Source organism: Sycon ciliatum, chromosome 3 (assembly GCF_964019385.1).
Source record: "Sycon ciliatum chromosome 3, ocSycCili1.1, whole genome shotgun sequence".
Classification (NCBI taxonomy): domain Eukaryota; kingdom Metazoa; phylum Porifera; class Calcarea; order Leucosolenida; family Sycettidae; genus Sycon; species Sycon ciliatum.
The window spans coordinates 26,816,189-26,830,162 of NC_088645.1; the positions used below are offsets into that span (position 1 = coordinate 26,816,189).

The 13,974-nt window shown below is 49.7% G+C and overlaps 2 protein-coding genes and 1 long non-coding RNA gene across 6 annotated transcripts in view; 2 read left to right on the forward strand and 1 right to left on the reverse strand.

The window, feature by feature from the left end:
• LOC135811926 (uncharacterized) overlaps window positions 1–13,974 on the reverse strand; it is a 195,015-nt gene that overhangs the window by 121,591 nt on the left and 59,450 nt on the right. The window lies entirely within an intron of this gene.
• Window positions 1–13,974, forward strand: part of LOC135812368 (uncharacterized) — a 20,405-nt gene that overhangs the window by 6,167 nt on the left and 264 nt on the right. Inside the window, exons 3-5 of the mRNA XM_065325744.1 lie at window positions 12,076–12,393; window positions 12,811–13,197; window positions 13,637–13,816. Of these exons, the coding sequence (XP_065181816.1) occupies window positions 12,076–12,393; window positions 12,811–13,197; window positions 13,637–13,816 (885 nt within the window). The remainder of the gene's footprint in view (window positions 1–12,075; window positions 12,394–12,810; window positions 13,198–13,636; window positions 13,817–13,974) is intronic.
• On the forward strand, window positions 8,840–11,220 carry LOC135811925 (uncharacterized). The gene is made up of 2 exons (XR_010552719.1): window positions 8,840–8,920; window positions 10,152–11,220. It is a non-coding gene; the product is annotated as an uncharacterized LOC135811925 (long non-coding RNA).

The following is a 13,974-nucleotide window of genomic DNA, read 5'->3' on the forward strand; positions in this document are numbered from 1 at the left end:
TTCGGCCTCGTAAGGGAGGCCGCAAGCGAGGTGAGGAAGATGAGGCTCGCCACTTCTCCGACCTCATGTGCCAGGGCCGTGTGCATGATGCACTTAGATGCCTGGATCCAGGCAGACGTGGTGAAGCGGGTGGTGTGCTGAACATCAACGATACCGTACCTCTCCGGGATGGTTCCTCTATTCCTGTCAAAGAGGCATTACTGGACAAGCATCCGGAGGCTCGGCTACCACCTTCTGAAGCCATGCTGCCTGGGGATGCCCCCGGTGTTGAAGGCATACGTTTCGATGGCCTCACTGCTGAGTTTCTGAAATCCGTGGCGATGCACTCGGAGGGATCTGCAGGTCCGTCTGGGATGGACTCAGCATGTTGGCGGCGGATGTGCTTCTCTTTTAAGGGGGCATCAACCAGTCTGTGCCAGGCTATTGCTGACCTCTCTCGTCTTCTTGCTACCCGTGTTCTTCCCGCTGAAGGCCTGGTGCCGTTTCTGTCTTGCCGGCTGATTGCCCTTGACAAGCAGCCTGGCGTACGTCCTATTGGCGTGGGCGAGGTGCTTAGGCGGATAGTATCGAAGGCTATTCTGCGCATTGCTTCCACTGACGTGGAGGCAGCCTGCGGACATCTTCAGAAATGCGCTGGATCACCAGGTGGCATTGAAGCAGCAGTGCATGCCATGCAAGACATTTACAACGAATCGTCCACTGAGGGAGTGCTGTTGGTGGATGCCAGTAACGCATTCAACAGCATAAACAGACAGGCAGCTCTGCATAACGTTCAGCGCCTCTGTCCAGCACTATCCACCATTCTTCTAAACTCCTATCAGTCGGAGGCACGTCTGTTTGTCGCTGGTGGTGGGGAGATTTCGTCAAAGGAGGGCACTACCCAGGGAGACCCGCTGTCCATGGCATTTTATGCATTGGCCACACTCCCCATCATTCGGCATTTGCAGCAGCAACACGACGCCGTTAAGCAGATTTGGTATGCGGATGACTCCAGTGGTGCTGGCAGGATGAGAGCGATTCGAGACTGGTGGACAACAATCCAGGAACACGGTCGCCTGTATGGATATTTCACCAATCCGGACAAAACCCTACTTCTCGTGAAGCCCGGATTGGAGGAGGAGGCTTCACATCTGTTTGAAGGCACCGGTGGCCGCATTGTCACCGGCAGCACTAAATATCTGGGCTCATACATCGGGGAGCCTGATGATGTTGCCAGCCAAGTGAGGGAGAGGGTTGATGATTGGTGCAAGGAGCTACGCACATTAGCAAAGTTTGCCAGCACAGAGCCTCACGCGGCTTATGCAGCTTTGACTCATGGCCTGCGGGGTCGTTGGGTCTACCTCTTTCGTACGGTTCCCATTCCGGAGGACGCAGTATCAGCGTTGGACAAGGTAATCGAAACTGAGTTCTTGCCGGCTGCAACTGGTCGAGATGCTTTCACCACGGAGGATTTGGTGATGCTCAGGCTGCCGACTCGTTTCGGGGGAATGGCCATTCCACACTTTAACAGCATGAGCGGGACAGAGCGCGACGCTTCCAGAGCAATGACAGCAGCCCAGGTTAGTGAAATTCTGCAACAGAACAACACATCATGGACCAAGCAAGCACCGGAACGTGTTCGGCAAGATGCTGTGGCAGCCAAGAGGGATTTTGCCAGACAACGCGGCACAGCAAGTGAGGCTGAGTTCCGCCAGCTGCGGCAGTCGGCGTCGGCGGATATGTCGCGTCGTTTGGAGCATTTGTCCTCCCGAGGTGTCTCTAGCTGGCTCAACACACTGCCTATCAGAGAACACGGATATCATCTGTCGAAGGGAGATTTCAGGGATGCGGTGGCGTTGCGGTATGACTGGGCATTGGTTGATGTGCCTACTACCTGCTCTTGTGGCCAACCGTTCAGTCCGGCCCATGCCATGTGTTGCCCTACTGGTGGTTTCCCCACCATTCGGCACAATGAAGTTCGCGATATTCTTGCCGATTTACTTACGGAAGCTTGCTCGGATGTCGCTGTCGAGCCTCAGCTTGCTCCGGTTTCGGGAGAGGTGTTTCTGGCAGCCTCAACTATCACCGCCAACGATGCTCGCGCTGATATCCGGGCTCGAGGGCTGTGGACCAGGGCACAGAATGCTTTCCTGGATGTCCGGGTTTTTCATCCCGATGCTCCGTCCTATGCCACCAAACCTCTCGACAAACTGTTGGCGGAGCATGAGAGGAAGAAGAAGCTGCAGTATGCTGAGCGCATCATCAATGTGGACCGTGGGACATTTACTCCACTAGTTTTCACCACGGCCGGTTGTTGTGCGCCAGAGTGCTCCAGATTTGTTAAGCGCCTGTGTGGCCTCATTTCGAGTGGGGACACGAAGTTGTATGCCCAGACAATGACATGTGTCCGGTGTCGACTGGCGTTTGCATTGTTGCGGTCGGCGATAATGTGCATCCGCGGTGCTCGATCGTCATATCACCGTCCTGTGAATGCATTGCGAGAGTTGGCAATCTCGGAGGGCCGGCTGTGAGGTTTTGGAGACGATGGTGGGCAGGACAGTGCCCTTGTATTTTCCTGGTTTTTGTTTTTTGTTTGTTTTTTGTTTGTTTTTGTTTTTGGTGTTTTTTGTTTTTTTTGTTTCTCGTTTTTTGCGTTTTTTCACACATACAATTGTTTTCATTTTTTGGTGTTGTGTTCTAATCATTCGCCATGCCACTGTCAATTGTATTCTCTGAAATTTCGTGAGCCGTGCAGTGGGCCACACGACTTGGCATTCTTGCGTCACAAGGCACGTGATTTCACCGTGCATCTTGCAATAAAATTCAAAAACTGCGCTCAGGCCTTGAGTCACTTTTACATCAACAGTCGCACAAAAAATTATTGGTGGCGAAAGGAGAAGCTTGTCGTTTGGAGTGACAAGTGATCACCGCTGCTTTTCCTTGTCAGAGTCAACACTTCACTTTGTTCAGCGGCCTTGGGAGTAGTGTTGGAGTAGAAATTGCTGAAGAGACGTCGCGGAGGGGCGAGCTTTCCTGCGCAGGTATGACTTTGGCCGTATTTCAGCATGGTCGAGTGGAAAAATTCAAAAATGTTTATTTCAAGAAAACCCCAAAAGGAAGATGGGGGACATGTCCTCAGCGCTAGAAGAGGTTTTCTACTATCTGCCGGTGTATAGTTCTGGCCAATTGAGGACGTAGCTGGCTGTTTTGCCAGCGCTTGTAAATTGGCTATTTTCAAGACGATCATTTGTGGCGTCAGGGGGTGATGGACCTCGTCTTCTGGGATGCTGGCGTGGCTAAGCGTTACTGCTCCAGGAACTCTTCTAAGGTGAGGCAATGTTGGCTTGATGGAGTTTTGTTCATAGCTTGTTCGTATACGCTGTGGCGTGACTCGTTTCTAGACCCATAAATAATGTGATATTTCGGCCATTTTTGAGGGGTATGCAGATTTCAAGGTTCCCTTCAGAAACTTTTTCAAGGGCTTTGCCCAATCGATCCACACCCCAAAGGGAACATACCTGCAAATTTTGAGCGAAATCGGAGAGATCCACTTGCACACATACTTTGGTATTCTCAGACATGCTCTCTTAATGCTCCTCGACATTCGTCTTGTTGAGCTCTCTCGGTACGCTGCTCTAGTGCTGCTGCATTACGCAATGTCCGATACCTTCATAGTTAGGGCACTCTGGCGTTAGAGAAATGAACTTTGTGTGGTGCCTCCTTTGCCCCATGGCTGGTGTGTGTTGCTTGATAGGAAAGGGTTTGTTCCCCACACCGGCGCTCGCTCTATTCCGCCGACTTGACTTGACACTTGACTGACTCACGACTGCTACTCAGATCATACGAGAAGTCCATCGAACCTTCCACTCGGCAAATCGGCAAGAAAGCACCACTCCCCGTTCAATACACAGTGTTTCGGGGAATACACCCCTCATATTGAGCCTCACCAAGGGAAAAGGTACCAAATGACATTTTTGGCGGATTTGGGTAAGCACTGCCAACTCATGCAGAACGTCCATAGAAATCATTTTTTTTTAAACAGAACCTAAAAATACGGTACCATCACGGAGTTACGGCCGTTTTCTTGAACAGCATTGAGCCACAAATTACGCTCCAGAAATCGATGCATTTCATTAGATCGGTCTATGTCACCAATGTAACAACAAGCGGGCAGTAGATGTTTCCACAGCATGACAGCAGTATGTTTAGACTAGGTACAAATACATGGATGCAAAAATAAAATTCTGTAGAGGGTTTTGATCAGGAGAAAAGTCACCAACAGACACGCACATGGTGGCGGACTGTCAAAGATCGTTACGCCAGGGGTGGACACAATTCATCCTGTTAGGGTTCGGCCACAAAGGGACGAATTTCTTTGTGGAGGTACCTCTGTCGGTCCTCAGACATGCCAGCACTAGGAATCACAGGAGGAAGAGATGAAGAGTCGAGCACACTTGGATCGCACTTGAGAATGGTGACCTGCTGCAGAACTGACTCAACGCTTTCCTTCACTTCCACGGTGCCTGGACTTGCAGATGAGAAGGTGAAGTGATGGTACCTTGATATCCCAGGAACTCGCTTGAAGTGCTGGTCCAGGAAGGAATCCCACTGGTACCAAGTGACAGCATCAGTATGAGCAACATTGCATGATGCCGACTCATTGACAACACTGGCGAGTTGAGGCAGAGTGAAGGTGTCGGCGCGGCGGTACTTCCTCTTTACTAAACCGAAACAGCCATCCACAAGGCAACGTGTGTGCCCGGCAACCATAAATGCCAAATGGATCTCTTTCTGTAGGCCAACAATGACTCGCGACGCCAAGTATGAGGCAACTGTGCGGTTCTTGTTCTGCCCCGCACAGTTGTCTGCATGAAGGACACAACTCTCCTCGCCCGAGCCGTACTTAGCAAAGAAGGCATGCAGGAGAGACAGAGACCGTGTTCGCACCATGGCTCTTTGTGCCGTCTGCTCCGATGGTTTGCGTTTCATCAAGCAAAAAGTTGACCTGTCTAGGTATGCCTTCATTGCACACGCCGAACAGCTGCACCTTCCTTGGTGTTTAAACTACAGAGGACCAGGCTGACGAGCAAGATGAGGGAGAGTGACCTGCTGTGCAAAATCAAAAGTGTAGTGGGAAGCGAGGAGAGGTTGGGAGCAGGGTTGACATGGGGGGACGGGTGCAGCTGCAACACCAGATAGTTCGTTGTGTGCAGCTACAGTGGCATCACGGTAATACTTGCGTTCGGCTTGCGCTCCTGCAATGTGCTGTGAGAACCGGTCGAGCACCTCAGTTTTGTCAGCTTCCGTTGCAGCAGAAACTACTTTACGGCGGAGGAATTTACAGGGTTGGCAGACATCTGTGCGGGCACTCATAAATTTTACATGAGGAAGGCAGGCACTCCAAATGTTTCGGAATGACTGTAGGCCTGCTGCTCGGCAGTTGTCAGAGATGCACGCATCCGCATAGATTTTGTGCACCGACTTGTAAGTCTGTGATGCGGGGAGGTAAGTGGGAGACACTCCGGCTCTTCCATGAGTTGGAGCAGGATGAGGTAGACCAAACTCCTCTACATAGGCCTTGAGGAACTCCACACATCTCTTCACATCCGGAAACTGGAGCGCGTTATTTATTTATTTATGTATTTATTTCTGCACCTCGTGGCATGTCAAGACAGCCAATTGAATTGAGGAGAGGGTGAGACCAACCACGGAAGAAGAGAAAAAAAGAAAATGAAGAGCACGTACACAAAGTGGGAAGGGATTAGCAACTTAAAAAGCAATGGTATGCTCAGCGAGCTATGCAGCGGAAGTGGTGACTGTGACTTTGTTTACTGGGAGATACTGAAGTGCTGTCTGACGAGGGTACGGAATTTGGGCATATCTGGGGCTTGTCTAACACTGGGAGGCAGTTGGAGCCACGTGGAGTAGGAGGAAAAGAAAGGGGAATTTACGAATAGGGTAGACCTAGCTAGGGGGAGACGAACGCAGCTTCGGGTGGTGGCACCTGAATTGAACCAATTAAGGGACTGTAAATGAGCAGGGTGCTGGTCAAAAAAATTGAATGTGCTAGGGTGCACTTGGAAGCATCAAGGTAATGTTGCAGAGTGGTAGTGGATGCAGCAGCATACAAGTCTAGATTTGTGATATATATATATATATTATAACGATCAGTACGAAGTATGATGCGCAGTATACGGCGATGGAGAACTTCTAATTTACCTATGTGGGTTTTGTTAATGGTGGACCAGGCAGGGAAGCCATACGTGAAGAGGGGAAGAATGTATGATTTATAGAAATTAATCCGGCAATTTTGGGGCAAAAGGGACAAGTGACTTGACATTATGCCGACAGATCGGCATACTTTGGACGACACTTGATCAGCATGGTGAGACCAGGAGAGGGCGGAATCTATGACAATGCCAATGTGTTTATGGTGGGGCGCTACAGAGATAGGGTGACCGGGATCATCGGGAAAGTGGAAGATGGGCACTGGATCTGTGGGAGGGGGAAAAAGGAGGAGCTCGGTTTTGGTCACATTTGGCTTAAGGTACCAAGTGCTCATCCAGTGAACAATGTTGTTGATACAGTCCTGAACTTTGGGGTACAGGGTGGCGTGAGATGGGGAGGAAGCAAGGACTGTGGTATCATCTGCAAACAAGGAAATATTGGGAATTGAGTAGGGGAGGTCATTAACGTATGTGAGGAAGAGCAGGGGACCTAAAATGGAGCCCTGGGGCACTCCGGATGTCACAGACTCGGGGTCAGATAAGGTTCCATTTACTGTGACGCACTGATTTCGGTCCAAGAGGTAGCTAGTTATCCAGGCGAGTAAGGAGCCGGAGACACCATGGGCACGAAGTTTGGCGATCAGGCCCTTGTGCCACACGGTGTCGAAGGCCTTGGAGAGGTCGAAGAAACAGATGCAGGAGACCTGCCGCTGGTCTTTTAGGGAGCAGAGGTCTTGGATTATGCGGGACAATTGCAGGGATGTGTTGTCCTTACGGCGGAAGCCAGATTGTGCGGGGTGGAGAAGAGGGGAGATATGGTCGTACAAGCGGTCGTACACTATTCTCTCTAGCAGCTTGGAGACGCAGGACAGGAGGGAGATTGGTCGGTAATTAGACGGGTTGTTCTTGTCGCCTTTATTTTTGTACACTGGAATGACAGTGGCTGACTTCCATCGTGACGGGAATGTGCCGGAGGAGAGGGAAAGGTTAAAAAGAATGGAGAGTGGGCGGGCAATTGAGTAGCTCAGTTTCCTGAGGATCTCATTGGTGATCCTGTCAGCTCCGGGGGATTTGTTCAGAGGCAGTCTTGCAATATACTTGTGAACAGTCGATGAGGTGATGATCAGGGATTGCAATGTAGTTGCTGGTGGAGGTATGGAGGAAATAGTGGGAATAGGAGCATCGGGGTCAACCTGTAAGCCGGCACTGACGAAGTGGCGGTTCAATAAGTTACCAATGGATGCCGGAGAGGTGCTTGTTCGACCATTGGGGCCCACCATCTTCGAAGGTATGACCCGGGCGCTGGTAGGATTTCGCAGTTGACGAATGAGCACAGGGAGGGATGGGAGGCGAGGGTTTGTGGGAGATATCGTGGCACGGAGGTTGCGGATGTAGCAGCGATGGCAGGATCTGGAAGGGCATTTTACATAGTTACGTTGGTGTTTGTATTTGTTGAAATTTGTAGGGGATGGGTATTTCCTGTAGAGATCGTTAGCGGGCCGTCTACCGATATTGCCGTGGCGACGAGGAACAGGACCATTCTCTTGGAGGTGCTTTTTCAGGTTCCGCCACAACTTTTTTCCGATGTTGTAGATGTACTGAAATGCCCCACTGCACACCTCCTGTCCATCGTACCAATACTGGTAAAACTCATGTTTTCGTTTTCCTGGCCGTGTTTCTGGTGTACAGTAGTGAGTAGCTAACAGCATGCCCATTCTAAACATGTCACGCTCGTTGTCCTCCATTTCCATCATAGTCAGGCGACTCTTCTGTACGGCTTCCACAGGAAAATTTGCCAGGCAATTTTTGCTGCAGCTACAAGAAAAAGGTGCAGTAGCAGGAGCGGTGGCATCCCCCAGAGCAGCTCCGGCACCAGTACCAGCGCCAGTGGCTACACCAACAGCAGCAGTGCCAGCGCTGGCTTCACAGGTAGCCTCGGTGTCAACATCAGCTGCACGATCAGCTGACTCGACATTACTGTTGTACCTGCGCCTGCACGTGTTATCTCTTCGTCGTAGCTGCTGCTGTATTTGTGTCTCTGTGTGTACATGTGGCTGCACGTGTTGTCTCTTCGTCGTAGCTGCTGCTGTATTTGTGTCTCTGTGCTGCTGACCCGTAGATCTACATGCTGCTGCGCTGCTTTGTTGCTGACCCGTACATGCTGCTGCGCTGCTTTGTTGTTGACACGTGCACCTTTTTGTGCTGAGTACACCACCTTTTGTGCTGACGAGGGCACCAATTTCTGATATCATGTTTTCCTTTTGCCATGTCGTCGTCAGTTGTCCGACGGTCGTCGTGAGTTGTCAGACGTTCGTTGTCAGAGTCAGTTGTCCGACGTTCGTCGTCAGTTGTCAGTCATTCGTTGTCAGAGTCAGACGTTTGTTGACAGTCGTCAGTCATTCGTTGTCAGTGTTAGTTCTCCATTATGAGTTCTTCCGTCGCCGCTTGAAGTAAACTATGAAAAGCTCTCTCTCTAGCTCTAGAGAAAAACCACTGACTAGTTCGTTTTGAGGTGTGGCGTGGCGAGGATAGAAGAGGCAGTTCGTTCTCAACCTTCCGAGACGACATTTGGCGCCCAACTAATCGAACCCACGACCCTGAAGCTCGTCGCTCTCCGGCCGGTGTTTTTTCGTTTTCCTCTTCGCGTTCTCGCCATGGCTCCGCTTTGCTGCGTCTGTTCAACCCTTTCCAAGATCCTCGGAGCTCCTACTCAGGTGAGCATGCCTTTGTAATTGTCTGCTCTGCGTAATGTGTTGCCGTACCTTGTATTCGATTTCGAATTTTCAAATAATTGTTTTGCGTCGGGTGACTCGGGTCCCGGCAGGAATTCCGTGGAACCTTGTTCTCTTGTGTTCGAGTGTGTACTCGTAGTGTAGTCTTGCATGCTCGTTGGAAGTTCGCCCCGTTGTGTTAGTTGTGTCGCTCTGACTACCCTGTACTGTACTGTTGTGTATGAAAATTTCAAACTTCTGTTCGTGCGCTACTCGTTCGAATCTGGAACTTGTGTTTGCATGTTCGTCGTGCATTCAGCATGGGTAGCTTTGATCTCGTCTTGTGTTGTGCACTTGTGCTTGTCACGGAGTTGCCGTCGGACTGCGCCGATAGTGTGACTGTGTCGCGTGATTTGTTTAGATGTCCACCTGAACGTTCTCGAGGTGCTGCCTCGTATGTAGTCGATCCATATTGTTTTGTTTCGTGTTTTTACCGTTTTAGTAGTAGTTTCTCCATGTTCTGTGTACATGGTGTAGAGCGTTGTCAGGCTCGGTCATCATGGTCATGCACTGTCAACAAAGTAGGAAAGCTGTTGGCTTCCGGTTTGGTGGGAGGTGTGAACTTCATGTAGGATTCTCGTTCTTGATCCAGGTTGAATTTTTTTTGTGAGCGTGTGGTTTTGTAATAATTGTGTTTCGGCATATGGGTTTCTCTAGTTCGTCTGGGTGGGCGTCTGATCATGGTGAGCCACGGTCTGCTTGGTGGTCTGCAGGGATCCTGCGCTTTTTTGTATCGGTTTGCCTTGCGGGTGTTATGGTTTCCGTGTGTTGCTGGCTGGCCCTTGTGCGTCCCAGTCGGTGCCAGACAGTTTTTTTTCTTCGGTTTTTCGGTTTTGTGAGCGGATGTACTATAAGTTCCGTGTTATTCAGGTTCGATCCCTGTGGGTTTTCAGGTTCAATCCCTGTGGTTTTTTTCAGGTTCAATCCCTGTGGTTTTTTCAGGTTCAATCCCTGTGGGTTTTTTCAGGTTAGAGACCTGTGGTTATTCAGGGTAGCGCCCTGTGGTTTTTCTTCTTTATCTTTTGCGTATTGGTAACCGATTTGTTTGTGTGTCCTCAATGGTGTCCTCACTGATTAATTGCTCCTGTTTCAGTCAACGTGTTCTTCCTGGCTGTTCTTCCCTTCCTTCGTGTGCTTTTCTGACTTTTGGTGATGGCTGAGATGTTTGCGTCAGTCCTTCTCTCTTTCTGTGTGTGTCCTGTGATTCTCGGAGTTTCTGTAGCGCCATCGGTTTTCGGACAGCCGGCCAGTGTGCGTCCTGCGGCCCCAGTCTTCTTCTCGGTCGGTGCGTGCTGTCGGTCTCGCCGCTCTTGGCAGCGTCGCTGGGTCCGTCGGCTTAACCCTGTTTCCTCATGCATTGTGTACTTTTTGTTTGTCTTGACTGTTGGGTGGGTGGCGTACTAGGTTGGTGCTGTTCAAATAATCAAGATCCAAAGGGACAACTACAGGTCGAACAGCTCGCCAGCGGGGGTCCTCTGCAAAATCTGTTGCTTGCAGGTTCCGTTTGATTGATGCACAGTTTTGCGGGGCTCCCGACTGGTGTTAACCCTCCTGGCCTACTCGTCATGCATTCAACTGTTGTGACCCCACCTCTTTTGTGTTTTATTGTCGCCTGTTTATGTTGCTTCATATTTCATTTCCCCTGTCTTTCTGTCTTCTTCCGTTTTTTATACACTTCACTTTTGCTTCCATCCACAGGAGTGGATGTCTTTTTTTGGTAGGGGATAGTGTTGTACCTGCGCCTGCACGTGTTATCTCTTCGTCGTAGCTGCTGCTGTATTTGTGTCTCTGTGTGTACATGTGGCTGCACGTGTTGTCTCTTCGTCGTAGCTGCTGCTGTATTTGTGTCTCTGTGCTGCTGACCCGTAGATCTACATGCTGCTGCGCTGCTTTGTTGCTGACCCGTACATGCTGCTGCGCTGCTTTGTTGTTGACACGTGCACCTTTTTGTGCTGAGTACACCACCTTTTGTGCTGACGAGGGCACCAATTTCTGATATCATGTTTTCCTTTTGCCATGTCGTCGTCAGTTGTCCGACGGTCGTCGTGAGTTGTCAGACGTTCGTTGTCAGAGTCAGTTGTCCGACGTTCGTCGTCAGTTGTCAGTCATTCGTTGTCAGAGTCAGACGTTTGTTGACAGTCGTCAGTCATTCGTTGTCAGTGTTAGTTCTCCATTATGAGTTCTTCCGTCGCCGCTTGAAGTAAACTATGAAAAGCTCTCTCTCTAGCTCTAGAGAAAAACCACTGACTAGTTCGTTTTGAGGTGTGGCGTGGCGAGGATAGAAGAGGCAGTTCGTTCTCAACCTTCCGAGACGACATTACTAATAAAATTTGACGCAGCAGAGGTGACATCCATTTCCCGATCTAAGAAATGTTCCACGTCCTCCTCGTCGCTCGAAATTTCAAGAGTCAGAAGTTCTGGCTCACCACCAGCTATCCCAGGGCCGGTGTCAGTATGCATCAACAACGACGGAGCACCAGGAGGGAATTGCTCGGGCAGGTTGTCATCGATGGCCAGCGCTGATGTCGAGGCGACATTCTCGCTCTCTGAAACGACATTATCGACATCGTCGTCAGAATTATCGATCTCCGCAGGCTCAGCGACAAACTCTTCAACCATTCCATTCAGAACTTGGTCAAGGGCCTCGTCGACAGTGAAGAATTGACGCTCAGAACTCATCTTGGCGCAGTGCGAAGAGATGCGAAAAATCTGTTGAGCTTTAGTAAGGATGAGGCAGAATGTGCCCGAAGAGCATGACTTCAGTGATGCTCTTCGCAGCCACTATCTCATACTATTGTTTAATCATTGTGAGAAAGATGCTCCTGACTGCGCACGCATTCTAAGCTACATTGTCCTTGACCAGGCAAGCGGAGTCCCGAGACATTTTGATATCTTCAAGCAATTGCAGTTAGAAATATGCCCACCCCCTCCCCCTTCTCTACCGCCGCGCCACTCAGGGAATATCGAATAGGAAACGAGCACAACTGTGCTTGAGGATACAATGGATACTTTCTGGAAGAATGTGGATCAACTTATGCCATTTACAACTAGAACTGTGTTGGCATTGTTCCACTGCAATCTTGTCTACGCCCGTGCAGGTCAATATCCCGTTCTCATTGCTGCTGGTACAGGGCAAGCAGCGCCATTCAGAATGACATTTGGCGATGGGCAGACTACCGCTGGCGTTCTCAGCTACTTGCCGGTGTGTATTGTGACCAGTGGATCAGCACCGTTCATTCGACTAGAGAAGACTGATGGTAGCCTGGTGCTGGGTGTGACCGGTTCGTTCACCGGTTTTGGCAGGGCCCCTTTGAACACCACAGCACACCCTTCACTCAACGCATCATACACTGGAGTGTACCATTGCCGAACCGACGCCCGCTACTCACCACAGTTGTACCAGCTCAATGTTGTGGGTAAGGTTAAGTTTGAGATGTTACTCATGTTGTCCATCAAGGGCAGCTTTTTAATGATACCGTGCATAGCGCATCAACTGTGCATTCACCCTCTACAACTCACTCCCCATCGACATCACAACCCAGCATCGTAGAAATGCTTTCCAAAACAATGCATCTAGTCTTCCTTGAGCAGTACCTGTTCCTGCTCGGTGCACACCCCCCCCCCCACTGGTTTCTGATATCTCTTACGTGTATTAACTCGATCATCCCGCTTGTTTTGCATGATACATTGCTTCTTGCCTCCCCGGGTAATTTCCAGCTAGCTGTTTCTCGCTAGTATCAGTTCTATCACACTTATCAATCGTCCTTATTGGCGTCACTAAATCATGGAATGAAAGAATAACACCATTGCTGTTCTCTTGCCCCCTTTTGTAGCTCGACAGATTCGGTCCTCATTCCCTACGTCACTGCCACTAGTTTACATGGATGGCAATCACACCATATCATGCATGTCAAGTGGCAATTTCCCTCTCAAAGTATCTTGGAACACAACACTATCTCCGGATTCTGAGCTGATTCGGACAATGACATCGGCGAATATCGTACATTCGACGTTCAGCTTCAAGCTGAACGACCCACAGTTCGTAATAACAGAGCGTGATACGTCCGGTGTTGCCTTCAACGTAACCTGTAACACCTGGTATACTACAAACTTCGACTGTGTTGCAGCGGGCTCAATTCCTGCACGACCTCACGATGTGATTCAAAGCTGTTTAAGTTCCTCCCAGCCAGTATCTACGACTGTTTCTGTCATTCTTCAAGGTACGCATTCTCAAACATTTCCCACTAGAATAACGAGGACACAAGTTCATTGACGGGCTATAGGGGAGGGTAGCAGCACCCAACTTCATTACGTCAACCGCACTGCAAAGAAAAGAACTATTTTTGAAAATGAAGCATTGAACAACAAAGGCAATCACACTTTTTAAGTAGCGTCAAAAATGCCTTAATTGCACTGGCTGCTCGGTATTACGCTCTGCTTCCGCGGTGTTGAGCACTGTCAGCACACTGAGTGCATCCTCAGCTGAAAATGAAGCCCCCGTTTGGATTTTGTGAAGTAAAACAAAGAAAAGAAAATAATAATAAAAAGCACGTGTCATGTACTAGTGTAGGCTGCCAAGCGGAATGGGATATGGTTGTTATATAACGATAATGTGAAAACTCTGCTTCCACTTTTTTCACTATCATTCTAATTCTGCAGCACCACGCTGTAGCGCACTACACACTCTCAACCTGAATGTGAATGTGACGTCATCAACACCTAGCAAGAGAGGCAGCATTGTGAATGTGCAGTGCATTCCTCCATACAATCTAACCAATGGAGTGCAGCAGGTCACGTGTTTGGCAAACGGATTTTGGACAGTTCTCCCGACGTGTGTTGGTATGTATGATACACATGTTAGTCTGAACGCCTTCGTGTACTCTTCCTCTTCCGGCTCCCTGTTTTTCTTATTCCATCTCTTCCCTGTAGTAGTAGTATTCTTTTATTCATAGTGGAGAAACCAAAACAGGCAGATGCCTAATAAAAGTGGACCCACT